Below are 21,771 nucleotides of genomic sequence, written 5' to 3'. Positions count from 1 at the left end.
AATCCCATTTGGAATTTGAATCCCAGGAGGACCAATATCCTAGCGGGGAGGCTTGCTAAGGTTACTGGGGAGAGTTTAAACTAGAATTGCTGGGGGGTGGGAACCGAACTGCTGCAACAGAGGAAAGGGAGGTTGGCTCACAAATAGAGAAAGCTTGGAGACAGTGAGAAAGCGAGGATAGGCAGTTGATAGAGAAGGTACGCACTCAGACCGATGGTTTAAGATGTGTTTATTTTAATGCGAGGAGTATTATGAACAAAGTGGATGACTTAGAGCGTGGATCAGCACTTGGAGGTATGATGTTGTGGCCATTACAGAGACTTGGATGGTGCAGGGGCAGGAATGACTACTTCAAGTGCCAGGCTTTAGATGTTTCAAAAGGACAGGGAGAGAGGCAAAAGAGGTGGGGGCGTGGCAATGTTGAACAGGGATTGTGTCACGGCTGCAGAAAAGGAGGAAGTCATGGAGGGGTTGTCTATAGAGTCTCTGTATGTGGAAGTTAGGAATAGGAAGGGGTCAATAACTCTATTGGGTGTTTTTTATAGACCACCCAATAGTAACAGGGACATCGAGGAGTAGATAGGGAGACAGATTCTGCAAAGGTGTAATAATAACAGGGTTGTTGTGGTGGGAGATTTTAATTTCCCAAATATTGATTGGCATCTCCCTGGAGTGACGAGTTTAGCTGGGGTGGAGTTTGTTAGGTGTGTTCAGGAAGGTTTCTTGACACAATATATAGATATGCCTACAAGACGAGAGGCTGTACTTAATCTGGTATTGGGAAATGAACCTGGTCAGGTGTCAAGTCTCTCAGTGGGAGAGCATTTTGGAGATAGTGATCACAATTCTACATCCTTTACCATAGCATTGGGGAGGGATAGGAACAGACAAGTTAGGGAAACGTTTAATTGGAGTAAGGGGAAATATGAGGCTATCAGGCAGGAATTTGGAAGCATAAATTGGAAACAGAAGTTCTCAGGGAAACATACAGAAGAAATGTGGCAAATGTTCAGGGGATATTTGCGTGGGCTTCTGATTAGGTACGTTCCAATGAGACAGAGAAAGGATGGTAGCGTACAGGAACCATGGTGTACAAAGGCTGTTGTAAATCTAGACAACAGATGTAGTGTATATGGATTTCAGCAAGGCATTTGATAAGGTACCCTATGCAAGGCTTATTGAGAAAGTAAGGAGGCATGGGACCCAAGGGCACATTGCTTTGTGGATCCAGAACTGGCTTGCCCACAGAAGGCAAAGACTTGTTGTAGATGGGTCATATTCTACATGGAGTTCGGTGACCAGTGGTGTGCCTTAGGGATCTGTTCTGGGACCCCTACTCTTTGTGATTTTTATAAATGACCTGGATGAGGAAGTGTAGGGATGGGTTAGTAAATTTGTTGACGACACAAAGGTTGGGGGTGTTGTGGATAGTGTAGAGGACTATCGCAGGTTACAGCGGGACATTGATAGGATGCAGAACTGGAGTTCAACCCAGATAAGTGTGAGATGGTTCATTATGAGATGTCAAATGTAACGGCAGGATATAGAATTAATGGTAAGACTCTTGGCAGTGTGGAGGATAAGAGGGATCTTGGGGTCCGAGCCCATAGGACACTCAAAGCTGCTGTGCAGATCGACTCTGTGGTTAAGAAGGCCTATGATGCATTGGCCTTCATCAACTGTGGGATTGAGTTTAAGAGCCGAGAGGCAATGTTGCAGCTATATAGGACCCTGGTCAGACCACACTTAGTGTGCTGTGCTCAATTCTAGTCGTCGCACTACAGGAAGGATGTGGAAACCATAGAAAGGGTGCAGAGGAGATTTATGAGGATGTTGCCTGGATTGGGGAGCATGCCTTATGAGAATAGGTTGAGTGAACTTGGCCTTTTCTCCTTGGAGCGACAGAGGATGAGAGGACCTGATAGAGGAGTACAGGATAATGAGAGGCATTGATTGTGTGGATAGTCAGAGGCTTTTTCTCAGGGCTGAAATGGCTAGCACGAGAGGGCATAGTTTTAAGGTGCTTGGAAGGAGGTACAGAGGAGATGTCAGGGGTAAGTTTTTTTTACACAGAGAGCGGTGAGTGCGTGGAATGGGCTGCCGGTGGCAGTGGTGGAGGCAGATACAATAGGGTCTTTTAAGAGATTCCTGGATAGGTACATGGAGCTTAGAAAAATAGAGGGCTATGGGTAAAGGCACGTTCAGCACAACTTTGTGGGCCGAAAGGCCTGTATTGTGCTGTAGGTTTTCTATGTTTCTAGAATTGCAATGTCTTGCGGATTGCCTTTGCTTTCCTAAGAGCAATGACATGCCGATGATTATACTGGCCTAGGCAGCAATGTCCAATCCTTGAAAAATTAATAGATATAATCCAAAGGGAAAACTAAGTAGAAGTGGGAACACTTGTCAAAGAGGTTGTTTTAAGCAAGTTTATTTAAGGGGGGGGAGAGGGTGGAGTCAAAAAAAGACAGAGTGAATGGGGGGAAGGAAAAGATAAAGGGAAAGAAGGAGAAAAGGCAAGAAAACTATTGAGGAATGGAGTTCTAGAACTGAAAAGTAGTGTATGATTGTTATGCTGCCACCTCTGGAAGATGCTAACACTCTCTTCAACAGCAATGACCAAATTAATTTGAAGTATTGAAGTTTCTGTATTCAGCCAAACACTGTTTAATTGATTATTTTAAAGGTAAATTTGTGGTTTCAGAATATCACCAATTTTGTTTATGGATAAAACTTTAAAAGATAAATACCCTAAATGAGAGTGTTTTGAAGTCCACCTGTGCCCAGTTTTTAAAGATGCAGCATGGTAGTGTAGTGGCTAGCACAATGCTTTAGAGTACCAGCAACTCTGGTACATTTCCACCCGCTGCCTGTAAGGAGTTTGTATGTTCTCCATATGGGTTCCTTCCAGGTGCTCCGGTTTCCTCTCACAGTCCAAAGACAAACCAGTAGGTTAAGTTAATTGGTTATTGTAAAGTGTCCCCCGATTAGGCTTGCATTGGACTGGAGAATCGCTGGGCAGCGTGGCTCGAAAGGGCAAAGGTCTTACTCTGCACTGTATCTCAACCAATCAATAATTTTAAAAATAGAAATAAATTTCAATTATAATTTAGGCAATTTTGTATTGCTTTTGAAGATCTGTGTGCAATCAAGGTGTTTCAATTGATTGTATTAAAAATATACCTGTATCTGGAAGGTCCAACAGCTGGTGAGTCAGTATCCTGGCAAAAAAACTGCATCATAAAGACAAAAGAACACTCCAAGAAACTCCACAAAAAGGTTATTGGAAAGCACAAGTCAGGAGATGGACACAAGAAAATTTCCAAGTTACTGAATATCCCAGTTAAGTCAATCATCAAGAGATGGAAAGAATATGTCACAACTGTAAATCTGCCCAGAGCAGGCCGTCCTCAAAAATGAAGTGAACATGGAAGAAGGGGACTAGTGAAGGAGGCCACCAAGAGACCTGTGACAACTCTGGAGGACACAAGATGTTAACTTTACATAACCTTTTCACATTATAAGGATCTCATAAAGTAGCACTGTATCATCACAATTTTCCCCCATAGCAAACTGATTACCCCAGCTGCCTATATCAGCAAGTCTGCACAACGAGTTGCAGGATCTCATGCATTTTAAGAGAATATTTGAGATGAAGGATATGGATGTCTTGGAGAAGATGCAGAAGAGATTCACCAGGATATTACCTGGATTAAAGTGTATTACTGAAAAGAAGAGCTTGAATAAACTTGTACTCTTTCCTCTGTAGCATGAGTGGCAATTTGATAAAAATATACAAAATTAAGTGATGCATACATAGGCAAATGCTCCTCCACCCCACGCACTCCATCCCCAGTGGTCCCAGAGTAAAAAGGTCAAATATTAGAAGATATACATTTAAAATGAGAGGAGAAAGTTTCAGGGAAATTTGCAGTTTTTTTTAAACACAGAGAGTGATGGGTGACTGGAATTCACCACTAGTGGAAAGTGGTGGAAGCAGATTAAGTAACGAAAGTTTAAGGGGCACAGTATTTAGACAGGCACATAAATAGAGAGATATGGACATATGCAGGCATCTGAGATTAGTTTAATTTGGCATCATGGTCGGTGCAGACATGATGGGCCAAAGGGCCTATTCCTGTACTGTTTGTCTCTATACGTTTACATAAAATTATGCCTTATTTGCACTTTCCAGATTCATTAAAACCTGCATTGCTTTAAATTCATCTGTCCTTACAATTAGCAGCAGTGAATTTATATTGGTTGTGTTATCTCCTGCAGGTGGCAGACATGGAAATTAACGAAGTCAGGATTCAAAGAGCTTATTAAAAGCGGTTGAAAACAGTTGCTTTGATTTTGGAAACATTTAACTGGAGATTTAGCTTATCTAAATTTATCAAGAGGGGCAAATTTTTGGTAATTAATAAGAACATGGAAAGTTTGCAATATGCCCAGTATGGTCTGAATCAGTTCACTAACATTTTTTGAAAACAAACTAAATTCTAGGGAACCATCTACTGCATGTGTAGAGTTTGAAGAAAAATATCCAATGGCAAAGTAAACTTTAGTCTTGGGAACTGCATGGTCATGAATCTTGGCAGAAGAAATTAAAGAGTTGACTATTTTCTAAATGGAGAGAAAATACTAAAAACTGAGACGCAAATGGACTTGGGAGTCCTTGTGCAGGATTCCCGAAAGGTTAATTTACAGGTTGAGTCTGTGGTGAGGAAGGCAAGTGGAATATTAGCATTCATTTCAAGAGGAATAAAATATAAAAGCAAAGATGTAATGCTGAAACTTTATGAAGCTCTGGTGAGGCCTCACTTGGAATACTGTGAACAGGTTTGGGCCCCTTTTCTTAGAAAAATGTGCTGAAACTGGAGATGGTTCAAAGGAGATTCACGAAAATTATTCCAAGATTGAAAGGCTTCTCACATGAAGATCGTTTGATGACCCTGGACCTGTATTCACTAGAATTCTGAAGAATGAGGGGTCACCTCATAGAACCCTATTAAATAGTGAAAGGCCTCAATAGAGTGGATGTGGAGAGGATGTTTCCCAAGATGGGAAGAGTCTAAGACAAGAGGACATAGCCTCAGAATAGAGAGGTGCTCTTTAGAACGGAGATTAGGAGGAATTTCTTTAGGCAGAGAGTGGAGAATCTGTCCCCCATTATTACCTCACCAGCATCATTTTCCAGTGATCCAATATCAGCTCTCACCTCCCTTTTACTACTTATATAACTGAAAAACTTTTGGTATCCTGCTTTATATCATTGGCTAATCTGCCCTCATATTTCATCTTTTCCCTTCTTATAGCTTTTTTAGTTGCATTTTGTTGGATTTTAAAAGTTTCCCAATCATCCAACTTCTGTAGGACATATCTATCCCGTGTTTTGTGAACTATTCCCAGAAACTTCAGCCATCTCTGCCCTGCTGTCATCCCTGCCAGTATCCTCCTTCAATCCACCTTGGCAAGCTCCTCTCTCATGCCTCTGTAACTCTCTTTATTTCATTTTGATACTGATACGTGTGACTTATGCTTCTTCCTCTCAATTGCAGTATGAATTCAATCATATTATGATCACTGCCTCCTAAGGGTTCCTTTACATTAAGCTCCCTAATAAGATCTGGGTTATTACACAACACCAAATCTAAGATAGCCTTTCCCCTCATAGGCTCAAGCACAAGCTGCTCTTAAAAAGCCATCTCTTAGGCATTCAACAAATTCCCTCTCTTGCGATTTGGCACCAAACTGATTTTCCCAATCCCTTGCATATTGAAGTCCCCCATTACGTGCCTTTTTTTTTTTTTAGCTCCCTTTGCAATCTCAACCCCACATCTTGGCTACTATTTGGAGGTCTATATATGATTCCCACAATGTTTTTTTCTCTCTTGTACTTTTTTTTAACTCCACCCACAAAGATTCAACATTTTCTGACCCCATGTCGCCTCTTTCTAAGGATGTAATTCCATCTCAACAGAGCCACACCACCGCCTATACCTTCAAGCCTGTCCTTTTGATACAAAGTATATCCTTTGATGTTAAGCTTCCAACTATGGCTTCTTTCAGCCACGACTCAGTGCTGCCCACAACGTCATACTGACCAATCTCTAATTGCACCACGAGTTCATCCACTTTATTCTGAATGCTGCGCACATTTAAATACAGCACCTTCAGTCCTGCATTCTTCGCCCTTTTGAATTTTGTTTCTGTGGTACAATTTAACTCTTTGCTCTGTCTGCATTTGTACCCAACCACTGACTTGTCCTTCTTTACATTCATGTTACACCCATCATCTACTTTAAACCTGCTGGCTCATCATCAGGTCTATCATACTGATTCCCCTGCCATATTAGTTTAAATCCCTCCCAACATATTTAGTAAACCTGCCTGCAAGAATATCGGTCTCGCTCGGATTCAAGTGCAACTTGTTCCTTTTGTACAGATCACACCCGACCCAAAGGAGGTCCCAATTATCCAGAAATCTGAATCCCTGTCCCCTGCTCCAGTTCTTCAGCCATAGATTTTTCTGCCATATCATTCTATTCCTATCCTCACTGTCGTGTGGCACAGACAGCAGTCCCAAGATTACTATCCTTGAGGTCATGTTTCTCAGCTTCCTTCCTAACTCCCTGTATTCCACGACGTACTCCCTTTTTCCACCTGTGTTGTTGGCACCAATATGTACCACGACTTCTGGCTGCTCACCCCCATTTTTAGGATATTGTGGACACGTTCAGAAATACTGCAGACCCTGGCACCTGAGAAGCAAACTACCACCCGCGTTTCTTTTTTGCATCCACAAAATTGCCTAACTGTCCCCCTAACTATACAGTCCCCGATTACTGCTGCCATCCTCTTCTGTTCCCTACCCTTCTGAACCATAGGGCCAGACTCAGTGCCTGAGGCATGGCTGCTGTTGCCTCTCCAAGGTAGGTCCACCGCCCCCCCCCAACAGTACTCAAAATAGAGTACTTATTGCTGAAGGGGACAGCCACAAAGGTACTCTCCACTATCTGATGTTCTCCTTTCCCTATCATGACAGTCACCCATTTATCCATCTCCTGTAGCCTTGGGGTGACTACCTCCCTGTATATCATCTCTTCACTTTCCCTAACAAGCCGAAGGTCATCAGGCTGCAGCTCCAGTTCCCCAACATGGTCTCTAAGGAGCAGCATCTTGATGCACCTGGTGCAGACGTGGCAACCAGGGATGCTGGTAGTCTCCCAGAAATCTCATATCTGATACACAAAACAGAACACTGGCCCTGTAGACATACCCTCTATTCTCTCAAGAGTTAAATAATAAAAAAGAAATAAGTAATGAACTTATCTATTTACCTTGCCTCCGCATGTTCTCAGCAAAGCCTTACCACTTTGATCAGACAACTCCCACAACAACCGCTCCTGTAGATGGTACCTCTCTTTTATGGAGACTGGGTTTTTAAAGCTCTTCACTGGATTTGCGCAGGAGTGCTTCTACTATGCCTGCACCGTATCAAACACTCCTGTTGAAAAACTTCCTGCTTTGTAGAGCTCTCCATCAGACTGGCATGAGGATGCTTCTACTGTGTCTGCGCCTTACTCCAATCATTGAAATGCAGAGGATTTAATTTGACTTTTTTTGACACTGATCAACAAAAAAACTCTTTTGTGTCAAAGTGAAAACAGATCTCTACAAAGTGATATAAATTAATTACAAATATAAAACACAAAATAATTGATTTGCATAAGTATTCATCCCCTTCAAGTCAGTGTTTAACAGATGCACCTATGGCAGCCATTACAGCCTTGAGTCTGTGTGGATAAGTCTCTATCTGCATTGCACATCTGGACACTGCAACATTTCCCCATTCTTCTTTACAAAACTGCTCAAACTCTGTTAGATTGCATGGGATAGTGAATGAACAGCCCTTTTCAAGACCTGCCACAATTCCCAATTGGATTGAGGTATGGATACGACTTGGCCACTCCAGGACATTAACTTTGTTGTTTTTAAGCCATTCCTGTGTAGCCAGCTTTAAGCTTAGGTCATTGTCTTGCTGGAAAACAGATCTCCCAAGTCACAGTTCTCCTGCAGACTCAGGATATCCCTGTATTTTGCTGCATTCATTTTTACTCTTTACCTTCACAAGCCTTCCAGGACCTGCTTCAATAAAGGATCCCCACGGCATGATGCAGCCACCACCATGTTTCACAGCAGGGATGGTGTGTTTTTGATGATATGTGGTACTTGACTTATGCCAAACATAGCGTTTAGTCTGATGGCCAGAAAGCTGAATTGTGGTTTCATCAGAGCATAGAGCCTTCTTCCAGCTGACTTCAGAGTCTCCCACATGGCTCCTAGCAAGCTCTAGCAAAGATTTCATGTGAGGTTTTTCAACATAGGCTTTCTCTTTGTCACTTTCCCATAAAGCTGCGACTGGTGAAGCACCTGGGCCACAGTTGCTGTATGTGCAGTCTCTCCCATCTCTCCAAAAACAGATCTCCATTTAACTAATTATGTGACTTCTAAAACCAAATGGCTCCACCACTGATGATTTGGTGTGTCATATTAAAGGGGTTGAATACTTCTGCAATCAATTATTTTGTGTTTTATATTTGTAATTAATTTAGATCACTTTGTAGAGATCTGTTTTCACTTTAACACAAAAGAGTCTTTCTGTTAATCAGTGTTAAAAAAGCCAAATTAAGTCCACTGTGATTCAATGTTGTAAAACAATAAAATGTGAAAACTTCCAAGGGGGATGAATACTTTTTAAAGGCGCTGTCCTTGGATGTCTGCCAAATTATCTTAAACAGTAATTTTTATTGTGGATGATGTATAATTCAGAAGCTTTCATTAATTCAGTTCAGTTCTGGACTGTGAAATCTTGAGCACCAAAACTTAGATTGAAACCCCAGTGTAACCATAACAAAGTGATTAAAAAAAATCACTCAAGACAAGTTACCTTTAGGGTCTGACTATGTATTGAAATGTGTACACCTTCTCAAGTGGATGTCCCTAAGCACTACATTGAAGAAGAGTGGGAAAATTACCACCAGGGTCTTGAGAATATTTCTATTAATTAATGATACTAGGTCCATCCATGAACCAAAACAGGCCTTCCTTTTACATGTATCTCCTCCAACTTAGTCCACTGCAGGCTGTGCTTCCTCAACATCAACAAGACGAAGCGTAGTTTCAAAGAACACCTACATTCAGTCTGCAATAGCCATCCCAAATTCCCAGCTGCAGGACATTTCAATTCCATTCCCTATTTCCACATTGACTTGTCCGTCCTTTGTACTCTCTACTGCCATGATGAAGCCCACCACAAGCTGTCGGAGCAACATCTTATATTCCACCTGAATGATATACAATCCAATGGCATGAATATTAAGTTTTCCAATTTTAGACAACCCTTCCTTTTTTTCTCCTTTGTTTTCCTTTCATTCTTTTCCCCCTTCTCCTAATGATCCTTTCATACTGTTATTTCTGTGCCTCTTCCCACCCACCCTCAGCCCCTCCTTTACCCATCTCTGTCCCCTTCGTCCTGTTCCAATGACCAATTTCACACATAGGTAACCCTCTCATCCCTGTTCTCAGCCCCCCACCTCAAATCTTGTTCCAACTGTTTTTCACCTCTCCCTTCTCCTCTCACGATTCCAGTTCCCATCTCTTTACATATCAGAAGTCAGGACTAATGTTCCTGCTTATCTCCCTCCAGCAGCCATCTCCCATTTTCACACTTCCCTCCCTCCTCCTTGCTTCATCTGTTTTTTTTAAAGAAAATTGCTTCACCCTTTCCCTGTCTCTATACAGCTGCCATAGTCTTCCAACTTCATCATTGCTCAACTCCCCTAACTGATACCACCTGCCTATCATCTTCCACCCCTCCTCAGTATACTAATCTCCTGAAAGTTATTCCTTACCACTCCCTTTCTCCACTCAGTGCTGGCCATTTTGCCTCTTCAATCTCAGTCCTGATGCAGAGGCTCAGCTTGACCTATTGATAATTTCTTGTCTCCTACCAACATGGAGTTTTCCCAGCAGATTGCATGTTAGCTGGCAAGTTGTTTTTCTGAGAGGATGCAATCCAAAAATGGAATGGTATGTTTACTACACTACAGGAGTGATAAAATTAAAAAGGTTGGCTGTAAAGCACTTTGGGATTGTGAAAGGTACAATAAGTATCTTCTTTTCTAAAGGTAACGTAGCCCATGTTATGAGTTGCATTAAAAAGTCAGAGAATATTTTAGCTATGGAAGAGTTCTACAGGTTATCAGACAAGACAATCACTTCCAAAAAGAACATTTTGATCTCTGGTAGGCTACTTTATTGAGATTGTTCAATAGAAAAATAATTAGGAGAGAGAAAAGTAAAGAGTTTGGAAGAAATCTTTCTATTTCTTAGAAGATCTAAAAACTGGAACCCCACCAGTATTGTGGAGAATCCTGACACAAGGACAGCTAAAGTTCAATGCCGACCACTTCCTTCTCGAGGGCAAGTGGGAATAACCAATTAATATAAACTTCAGCAGCAATTCCTATATATTTAGAATGATTACTTTCAAACTCCTTTGGAGAAATAAGTGCTTAGATGTTCTTGCTCCACAAACAACAATTACATTTAAAAATCGAAAATAAAAGTTATTTTAGATATTCTATTTTCTAAAGCTTGTGGAACAAGTTTTACGAGTGGAAGTAATAACTTGAGCACATCGCGGTTTTTTATGTGATAGTAGATAGATTTGATAAGAGAAATGTAGTAAATCTGGTGTATATAGGCATCCAGAAGACTTCTGATATGGTGCCATAAAAGAGGCTTATCAGTAAAATTGAAACCAATGCACTGAAGAGGCATTGATGGTATGGATATGAAGTTGACCACATAACAGCCAAAAGTGGTCACGATAATGAGATACTTTAAAGGAATTCCTCCAGGGATCAATGTTATGAACTTTCCTTTTTTCATTGTGTCGCCATGCTTCTAGCACCAACACAACATGCAACAACTCACTAACTCTAACCGTATGTCTTTAGAATGTGGGAGGAAATCAAACCACCCACACAGTCATGAGGACAACCTACAAACTCCTGACAAACAGCAACAAGAATCGAAACCCAATCTTACAACTGGTACTATAAAGCAAGTATGATTTCTAATCTTGTGGATTAAAACAAAATCTGGGAGTGCTGTGACCTACTAGGAGAATAATGACTACAGAAGTCTTTGCTGAAGAGGAAGGGCTTGCATGTGAGACATGCCAGGGAAATGACACCGAATTGGAAAAACTGCAGTCACAATAAATAAAACCTTGCAAAATCTTCCAACTTTGAGAGAAATCCCTACAGAATGTAAAAGGGCACATCTTATTCTGCTCTCTATGAAAGACAGGTGAGAAACTGGGGAATTGTAAATCAGTTAGCCTAACACCTGCTGCTAGGAAATGACAAAATTCTATAACTAAGGACTGAATTATTGAAATCTCAACATTTTTAGCTAATCAGAGAATTAACTTGGGTTCATAAGGGTTGTTCATATAATAAATCACACAGATGAAATGCAGGCCATGAGGCTCTTCAAGCCCAATCTACCACCTGATAAGATGATGGCCATTCTGATTACAATCTCATCTTTTTGTTCATATTTACCTACAATAATGTTTTCATCATTGTGTCATACAGCACAGAAATAGGCCCTTCAGCCCACCTTATCCACGCTATCAAGTACCTATCTGGATTAAACCCATTTTCCAGTAGTTGGTCCTTAGCCTTGTATGCCTCGATGATTCAAGTACTTATCTAAACACTTAAATGTTATGAGTGTACCTACCTTCACCATCATCATGTAGAGTTTTCCACATTCTAACCATCCTCGGTATGAAAAAAAAAATTCTTCCTTAGATCCTCACACATTAAATCAATGCCCTCTAGTTTTACACATCTCTGCTTTGGAACCTCCATATTCTTGTTCGCAACTTAGCGTTCTACTTATCTTTATGTCATGAGCAAGTTTACAATTTACATTGTTGAAGCCTTAATTAAAGTCATCGAAACTCTGGGAATATCAACAAGGGAATGGTTGCAAATCTTAATTCTTGACAGTAACCAACAAATTCTCTCAGAAGAGGCTATACGTTGAAGCTCAAGGAATTGAAAACAAGTTATTTACCAGAGCAGGAAATTGAATGAGAAGAAAGAAATAGATGGAGATATTGGTCAAATGCTTAATCTAGCACAGTATCCTGCATTGGGAATAACAGTTGTTCATTATATGTATAGAGACTTGGATATTAAGATAGAATAATGCGTTAAGCTTTGTTGGCGAAAGCAAAGCAGTAGAAAATGGATTTCAGCTTCATTAAATAACAGTTCATCTATCATGACCCTGGTGAAAGATGTAACTGAATCGCTTGCATATAGTGAAAAGAGACAGAGCAGGAGGTCCAAACAAACTTGGGGTAGTTTTTACACACAAAGTTCATGGGAAGGTCAGGAAAAAATACACCATAATCAGCAACCCAAATGACCTCTCAATCTGATTGCCTGAAACACAGGCTGAGTAAGTGGACAGTATAATGTGGATAAATGTGAAGATATCCATTTCCACAGGAAAAACGGAAAAAGCCATATTATTTAACCGGTGTTAGATTGAGAAATAATTATGTACAAAGAAGCTTGGATTTTAGTGTACACCAGTCAGTGAAAACAAATATGAAGTAAAACAGCATCACACACAAAAATACTGGAGGAACCCAGCAGGCCAGGCAGCATCTATGGAAAAGGGTACAGTCAATGTCTCGTCCTGAAATGTCGACTGTACCCTTTTCCATAGATGCTGCCTGGCCTGCTGAGTTCCTCCAGCATTTTGTGTGTATTGCTTAGATTTCCAGCATCTGCAAATTTTCTCTTGTTTGTGAAATAAAATAGCATGTTTGCTTTCACAGCAAGAGGAACTGAGTATGGAGTAAGGATGCCTTACTATAATTGTATAGGCCTTGGTGAAAACACACCTGCAGTACTCAGTAATCTTGCCTCCTTATCTCAAAAAAGTTACTTTTGCCATAAAGGGTTTGAAGTGCTGTTTCACCAAACTAATTCCTGTGTAGGCATGACCACCATTTGAAGAGAGATTTCTGTAATCAATAGCACTTAGAAGAACAAAAGGTGATCCAATTGAAACAAAACTCCTGCAGTACTAGACAAGGAAAAAGTTTTCCCAGCTAGTATGTCAAAGTCTCAGAGTACTGAGTAAGAGATTTATAGGTAAGATTTGTCATTCAGATGGTGATGGATCTCTGGTATTTTATATCAGTGAAGGCTATAGATGCTACAAGGTTGCTGAAAATATTTACAAAAATGAATACTTATAGAAGGTAAAGGCCTCAAAACACATAAAGAAAGAATAGGACATTTGAGTATATAGAAAAAGCATCGAGAGAGATGATCAGGCATGATAATACTTCATGGCAAAACAGACAATGTCTGTTCCTATTTTACTGATTCCAAGTTACAAAGCCAAAGTTAGTTAAAACCTGAAGTACTGAGTGCAATTCTGGGCATCATGGCTACGAAAATAAATATGAAAATAATACCTCTGGCTTATAATATATTAAAATATTAAGGACCAAAAGCAGGTACATGGAATTGGATCACTGTTTAGCCATCATGCTATCTATGAAGGAACAAGCTCAAAGGAGTAAATAACTAACTAGTGTACGCTCGTTCCAATCTACTGTCCACAAATGCAAATGCTCAACATAGATAATGCTGTACTCTTAATGCCATCTTCCAAATGAAGCATTAAACTACACACTGTTGCCCTCTCAGAGCGATAAGGATGCCATAACATTTTAATGAAGAGCAGCAATGATCCCCTGGTGTTCTGACCTATAGTTATCCTTCATTGAACAATATTAAAACCATCTGATTATTGTTGGTGATACTTTGCGGTATACAGCTTGGCTGACACATTTGCTATATTGCTACACATCAAAAAAAAGAATATAATACATATAATCTGGGATATTTGGAAGATTCCAATGACAGTTTATAATGCAAGTTCTTATTTTTCATTGTATAGAACAAATTGAACAACAGAAATGAAATGAGTTTCCTTCATAATAGACATGTTGAATACCTTTAGAGCAAAAGCAATTGATCCTAATTTAACTTGTGTCTGAAGGAAATTAAATATCTACTTGTAAGTAGGACCAAGTTATAATGCAGAAAATAAAAATCATTAAGATATCACTACTTCATATTATAGATTTTTTGTTCAATTATTTTATAATCCTAATGCTTCATCAAACATCGGTGCATCCTTCTGCAACTGTACCCAAATCTATCTGCAAAAAAAGTCTAATTTATTGTTGCATCAATTCTGTACTGTGTTTCGTACTCATTGGTAACTGAATAACTGTCTCGTCAGACACATCTTTGTTTCATCTCTCACCGTTCCCTATGGTAACACGCCAAAATGTGGCCCTAGAAATGGAAGGCACAACTTTATTTCATTGTATATTCCTTTCTCAATGAATTAGCTCACCAAAATGTGTGCCACAATACTCAAGTAACTATTGTTATATAGTGAAATTGGACACTTGTTATGAGTGAAACTACTTAAATATAAAGTGTAACTTCTGGAAATCCAGCCGATTTTCCTGAAACAATATTTCCTTTGTTTCCACAATGGATTTGCAGCATTTCAATTCATTTTCCCAATTTATTATTCTTCGGAAAGCCATGGGCTTTTTACGATGAACGTAAACTAGGAAGGCTGTCCTCAAAAACAAAGTTTGCATTTTTCAAACCTAAAAAGTTGCTGAAGTGTAATTTTTGCCCAAGATTTCAACCCAAAATCCATCTGGATGCTATCAATATTATAGTCTTCAGACCTTACATGGTAAAGTAAAATGCTTACATAACACATGGAATAACGCTGCCTCCTTCCATTCAGACACCAGCAAGCTTATTTGACATTAGTTAATATATTCATGCTATAAATTATCCTCCTCTGGATAATGGCCTGTAATGAATATACATACATATATCACATGAAATTAGAATTTTCACTATTAATACCAACCAAAAGAGATAATTCTGCTTTAGAAACTAAGCACCTTCACTTATTCATCTTAAAGTTTTGTTGACAGCAAGAGTTTCTTCATGTAATCTATATGCGGGTCTTGTTAAACACAAACATAATGTTACCTTGCCACTGTACGTGTGTCTTCGCCTGTAACAAAACCACAAAATAGCAGCAATCAGTATTTCAGGAATGCAAGATGTGCAGTTCAGAAGCATGGGGGCAATGATTACCATCTTATTCAGAAAAATACCACATACTGTCATCACGTATAAGCTTAATGTGGTACTATATTTAATAATCGAAATATGTCTGGCAAGTCAAATGGTGGTTACGATAAGGACAGCTATGAGAACACTACATGATTCTCATAGGCAGGTTTTGAATTTAAAATATTTTATGGCACATATTCATTTGTAAATTAATTCTTCCTTGTTTTAAGTGTTCTCTCTATTTAATGTTATTCAGATGCTTTGGCCAATAGATTAAATACAATAATTTAACAGTACAATTGGCAATATGCTATGCATACAAAAGTATCATTTATAGAATGCACTGCAGTAATTACCAAGGGTACTTACGGCATGGCATCTTCCAAATCGGCAACCTCTACCAAATACAAGGGCATATTCCAAGCATAAAGGAAAACATCGACAAAAGCTCATTGCAGTTTGAGTTTGAATCTGGATTTGTACTGGTAATTACAATATTTTATTAAAAGACGGTGCTGGGAGCTACGATGTTTGTCAATTTTTTATCAGTGACTGGTGAAATTGTTGCTAGTGTGGAGGGTAGTCTTAAGCTAAAAACTGTGTTGTTGAAATGGACTAATAAGTGACACACAGAGCTTAATCCAAATAAATGTGAGATAATGATGAATTTTGGGAGTGCTCATAGTTGTGTCCTAGGGAGTATTGAAGAAGAGGTGGTCCTATTGTGCAAGTTCAACACTTCTTGATGGTAGCAAAGCAAACAGGTACATGGCTAAGGTGGCCGAAGGGACACTGGCCTTTTTGAATACAAGCACAGGGTGGTATGCTCCAACTCAGGGAAATATTGATCAGACCTCAGCTGGAATAACATCCGCAGTTCTGCTTATCATATCATAGCGAGAATGTGATAAATGCTGGAGAACACGCAGAAGGGATTCAACAGAGTGTCGCCTCGGAACAAGCATTTCAGTTACAAAGAAAGAATAGGTCTGATTTCCTGGGAGTGGATGAGGTGAAGTGAGGACATGATTGAGGTGAATAAAATAATAATGGGTATAGATAGAGGAGATTGAATCTGCTTCCATCACCTTTGTAGGCAATGCATTTCAGCTGACAACACATACCTTTTTTAGAATAAAGCCTACTGTTAGCTCATAGCTGGTTCTTTTGCCAAATATCGATGTATTCAAGATTCAAGGAACAGCTTCTCCCTATATGCTCTTATGAAAAGTGTTCATGGTTTTTAAACACCTCTTAAATCTCCCTAAAAAATACAGTAAAGAACCCACCCAGCTTCTCAAAAATCCCCATATAGATGAAATCTTGCGTATACTTAAAAGCTACAACATCCTTTGCAAAGTTAGACAAACTACTCCAGAGGATGTTTTTTAATCTTTATAGTTCAGTGCCCAGTTATCAATTCCTTAATCCATTGAACCACAGACAGAAGATAACATACTTCAAGTTAGCAAGTGGTTTGTTTATTGTCCACATTCATATTGAAGGCACACATTTAACACACTGATGGTTTCTATTTGTATTTCCATTTTCAAAAGAAAACTTCAGAGGATGATGAAAGGAAATATCCCAAGTTTGGGAAAATTCAAAAGGTCGGTCTTAATTATATTACTGTGGTGATGTGTCACACCTTCCAGACAAGTGAAACAAACGTGCACAGTTTGAAACCTGTTCATGTGAAAAAGAATCCAACGTCTCTTGAGAAGAGGCAGTTTTTCAATTTAGATTAAATTTTGTTCAAACTTGAAGATATTGGGAGTAGCATTTAGAAGGAGACAATTTTAAAGCAAGTATATATGCAATTTAAAAGGAAATTTAAAATTAAACATGGAGGGGTTGATTCGGTGAGGATTGGCACATGGATTGGCACCAGAGATTGCAATCCCTGCTTTAACATATAGTTTTAAATGCAGAAATAAAAGTTAAACACGAGTGCCATCCTGAGCCTGCTGGCTGATGAGCAGACTGGCAAAGCTCCAAGAACAGGCTACCACCAGTAAATCCTGCACAAGAGATGGTGCAAGATGGTTGTTTCCTTGTTTATAAAGTAAACCCAGTGTCGTCCTACGTACAAAATTTGGCAATTAGATTTTTACTTTTGATGTACCTCAAAACATACCTTGCAGTCCAAGCTCCACCTATATTTAAACAAAATTGTTAACAACTTCAGGCATAAATTAAAACAACTTAAATATCAAGTTCCCAAATATTCTTCTTTCTCTTTTCAAAGTCTAATCAATTTCAATACTTAATTGCTTCCTCTAAAGAGCAGACATACCATGACAATCTACATGGAAAACATCAATTGCAGGAGATTGAGATTTTATTAAAAAAACTATGCAAATAAAATGCTTTGAAATTTGATATTATCCAAAGTACAAATGAATATAGCTACACTCAAGATCCATTTGTTTTTGATTAAAATATGTGGGTTCTCTGTGCACAGGCTGAGTTAGCTTGTCAGGTAATAAATGTTTTGCTTGAGATAATGTTGAACAGAACTCGTCCTACATCTGTCATAGTTTTAAATTCTCTTTAGCCACTCCTTTTAAACATGCTCAAAATAAACTGACCAATACATAGGAGGAGAAAAGGTTACTAATTTGAACTACAGTAAAATAAACAATCCAAGCCCAGTCTGAAACCCTGAACACCATCCACCTATCCAGAGATCAAGTGACACATAATAAGGAAATGAAATTGTCAAAGCTTCAAATAAAAACATTGAACTTCAGAAACACAGCTGGAACACTTAAATACATGTTAAACAAGTTCCATTCTATTTACAGTGCATTATACAAAATCATTAATGAACTTACAATTTTGTTAAAAACAGAAAAATTCCTCCTCAAATATTTATGAGAAAATAAGGACAATCACAATAAAAGCTCTCAGCATTATCAAGCAAACATTTCCTGCTGAGAAGTTGATGTGTGTTCAGTTAGAAACTTAACATGAGCTCAGAAAATCTAAGACGCTGGAGCAGCGACTCAAAGGTATATCAATGGGAACACAAAGCACCTGTAGAGTTTGCCCTAAATGTGTATGGAATAGCTTCTATTGAATTTCAGCAGCACCTAGCTGAATTATCTTTTGATCTATCTGCATGCTTTGATAATTAGTGAAGGTATTTGATTGGATGGAAGATGGTTCGAGTTACATGTGCCAAGATCAAACAAAACACAGGCTCATGACTTGATGCTGGGATGCAGTGATGAAGAAAGAAATCTGACTATAGTTGCTCAAATACGAGCCTTTATCTTGACATGTTTACATACAATGTAATTCAGGGAGCAACACACTAAAATTAATTATAAAATTTGCTAAAATATTTAACAATTGGCCATTGGCAATTAGTTTTTTTTCTAAAAGATGAACTTTTTTTAAGAATACTGTTTTTAAAAAGCTCCAAATTATCCTCTACAATTGTTGGCATCCTATTACCTAATTCATTATCACCAACAACTTTCAGACATTAAATATTTATACTCTCAAAATTCACTTAAAAGACACTACTGGTTTCAGTAATATTTTCATGTTAAAATAATTAGATGAAGGAATTAGTACTATGGCATCAAACTAAACAGGTAACAAAAAGGTGAAAGAAATAAACACATACATGTATGTGCACTGGCTTTAAATTTCAATCAAAGCCATAAATTCCATTTAAATTATGTGAAAATTAGTAAGTAAACAAATCTCTTTAAAATAAATTCTGGATAATTATTCTGAACTGTTTAGGTTACCCATGTAATTGGAATCTTATCAAGTTACTGCTAAAATTTAGCTAACTAATAGCTGCCTGAGCAGAAAATAAATTTTGTTTTCACATTTTTAGACAAGTAAAACATATTCTGATTGCTGTTCCAGTTAATAAATGAAAAAAGGTAATCAATGAAGCAGGATTCCTCATACATAATTTATTAAAATACTTTTAAATATCAAATATTTACATTTAAAAAGTCTTCATAAAATATACTTTTGTAATGAGCTGCTCTAAGTGAACAGGTTGCTACTTCCCTGTTATACTTGGTCACCACATTGAGATAAAAACCAACATTTCATTTTAAAATTTAAATCAAAAGATATTCCCATACTTAATTTTGTAATTTTCTATCTTTTAAACTCCTTGGGTTTGAATCTGCTAGTGGTGGTGAACTATGTGTGATACCCCTTTGGTCATCCAAATTTGTGTGTATAATTTGTTGTCCAAAGACTTTCCAATGCAAAATGAAAAACTCCAGCATCACATTAGGGTCTTGTATAATATCTTTCTTTCCTTTCAAATCTTTTTATTGTTATATTATACAGGAAAAATAACATGAGTACATTGAAGTAACAATACTTACAATGCCTCAAAAAAAAATTATCTTAAAGATTGAAAAAAATTTTGTGATAACAAAAAAAACCTACTAAACAGAAAAGTGAGAGGAAAAAAAAGAACCCATTAGGTGTACAACCCCGGAGTCATGCGTCATACAAAAAGCTTCTAAAAATAGACATCAAACCACCAGCAAGAAAAGAAAATATACTAAAAAATTTACAATTAGATCGTGGAAAAATTATATCAAATTATACTCAAATGATAATAACGAGTAAATGAGCCCCATCTTTTCTCAAGATCAAATAAAGGTTCAAAGGTTCGACTTCTAATTTTCTCCAAACTAAGACATAGCATCACTTGAGAGAACCATTGTGACAAAGTGGCAGCTGATGTATCCTTCCACTTCAACAAAATGGCCCTTCTAGCTATCAATGTAACAAATGCAATAACATGTTGGTCAGACACAGAAATACCAGGGCCTTGTATAATATAATACCTCCTTCACTCAAGTGAACAAAAGCAAAATCAATCCACAAACAAAAATAAAATTAACAGTTGGCTTAGTCACAATCAAATATGCCAAATAAATGCTGCCAAAAGGCATTAAAATTATTAGAATACCTTAAAGACTATTTAGTAAAAATAAAATTAAATATCATTTGGGCAACTAAATCAAAGTGCAACTCACTTTATATTGTGTTGGGCACGTGGCCAAGTGGTTAAAGTGTTCGTCTAGTGATCTCAAGGTCGCTAGTTTGAGCCTCAGCCATGGCAGCATGTTAGTGTCCTTCAGCAAGGCACTTAATCACATTGTTCTAGTGTCTGTGCGAGGAATGGCGCCCCACACAGACTTCCAATCTGCGCCTTGTAAGGCATGAAAATGTCCGACACAGGCCTCTCTTGGTCTGAGTCGACATTCCCTCCTTCACTTTATATTCAGTCCCTCCTTCACTTTATATTCAGTTAGTTCTATTACAGATGTTCATCTCCATATAAATAAAAAGTCTTGCTCTTTCTATACCAGGTCTGGCAAATGATTTTCAGTATTAAGATTTACAGCTGTCTTCTAAACATGCTGAAGGTTAGACCCGCACAACTGATTACGACAAATATTACTTCTACAATAAGTCAAATTGGAGGATGTACTGATCCTCAGTGAATGTGCTGGAGCTTTATCAGAATCATATTTATTATCACTGATATACCTCATGATACTTGCTATTTCGTAGAAACAGTACAGTGCAAGGCATAATAATTACTATAAATTACAAAAATAAGCAAGTGTTGTTTATGGATTATTCAGAAATCTGATGGCGGAGAGAAAGAAGCTGTTCCTAAAGCATTGTGCGTGGGTTTTCAAGCTCCTGTACCACCTTCCTGACGGTAGGCCAGTGATGTTGTGGGGATGGAACTGGACTCTCTGACGGTGGTGTCTGAAAAGAGGATGCTGTCCAAGTTGCATGCCATCTTGGACAATGTCTCCCATCCACTACATAATGTACTGGTTGGGCACAGGAGTACATTCAGCTAGAGACTCATTCCACCGAGATGCAACACAGAGCGTCATAGGAAGTCATTCCTGCCTGTGGCCATCATACTTTACAACTCCTCCCTTGGAGGGTCAGACACCCTGAGCCAATAGGCTGGTCCTGGACTTATTTCCTGGCATAATTTACATATTACTATTTAACTATTTATGGTTTTATTACTATTTATTATTTATGGTGCAACTGTAATGAAAACCAATTTTCCCCGGGATCAATAAAGTATGACTATGACTATAGTAATGAGAAGAGGACATGTGAGAGTACCAGATGGTGAGACTCCTTCATTATGGATATCACCTTCCTGAATCATCACCTTTTGAAGATGTCCTCAATGGTGGGGAGGATTATACCCGTGATGAAGTTGGCTGAGTTTACATCCCTTTACAGCCTCCTTCAATCCTGCACATTGGAGCCTCCATACCAAGTGGTGAACCAACCAGTCATTATTCTCTCCACCCATTTACCTACATAAATTTGTAAGAATCTTGATGACACTAGGATCTCCTCAACCTTCTAATGAAGTACAGTATAGCTGCTGGCAAGCCTTCATCATGATTACATCAATGTGTTGGGTCTAGGATAGATTCTCTGAAAT

The 21,771-nt window shown here is 38.5% G+C and overlaps 1 protein-coding gene across 6 annotated transcripts in view; it reads right to left on the bottom strand.

The window, feature by feature from the left end:
• The window catches only part of cep112 (centrosomal protein 112), a 546,977-nt gene that overhangs the window by 467,550 nt on the left and 57,656 nt on the right, over positions 1-21,771 (bottom strand). For all 6 annotated transcript variants that reach the window (XM_072242065.1, XM_072242069.1, XM_072242070.1 and 3 more), the window contains exon 5: positions 15,201-15,225. In XM_072242065.1, coding sequence (XP_072098166.1) covers positions 15,201-15,225 — 25 coding nt within the window. The remainder of the gene's footprint in view (positions 1-15,200; positions 15,226-21,771) is intronic.

This window comes from Mobula birostris, chromosome 24 (assembly GCF_030028105.1).
Source record: "Mobula birostris isolate sMobBir1 chromosome 24, sMobBir1.hap1, whole genome shotgun sequence".
Taxonomy (NCBI): Eukaryota; Metazoa; Chordata; class Chondrichthyes; order Myliobatiformes; family Myliobatidae; genus Mobula; species Mobula birostris.
Note: the sequence above shows the minus strand (reverse complement) of the source record. Positions and strands in the feature narration are given on the sequence as shown.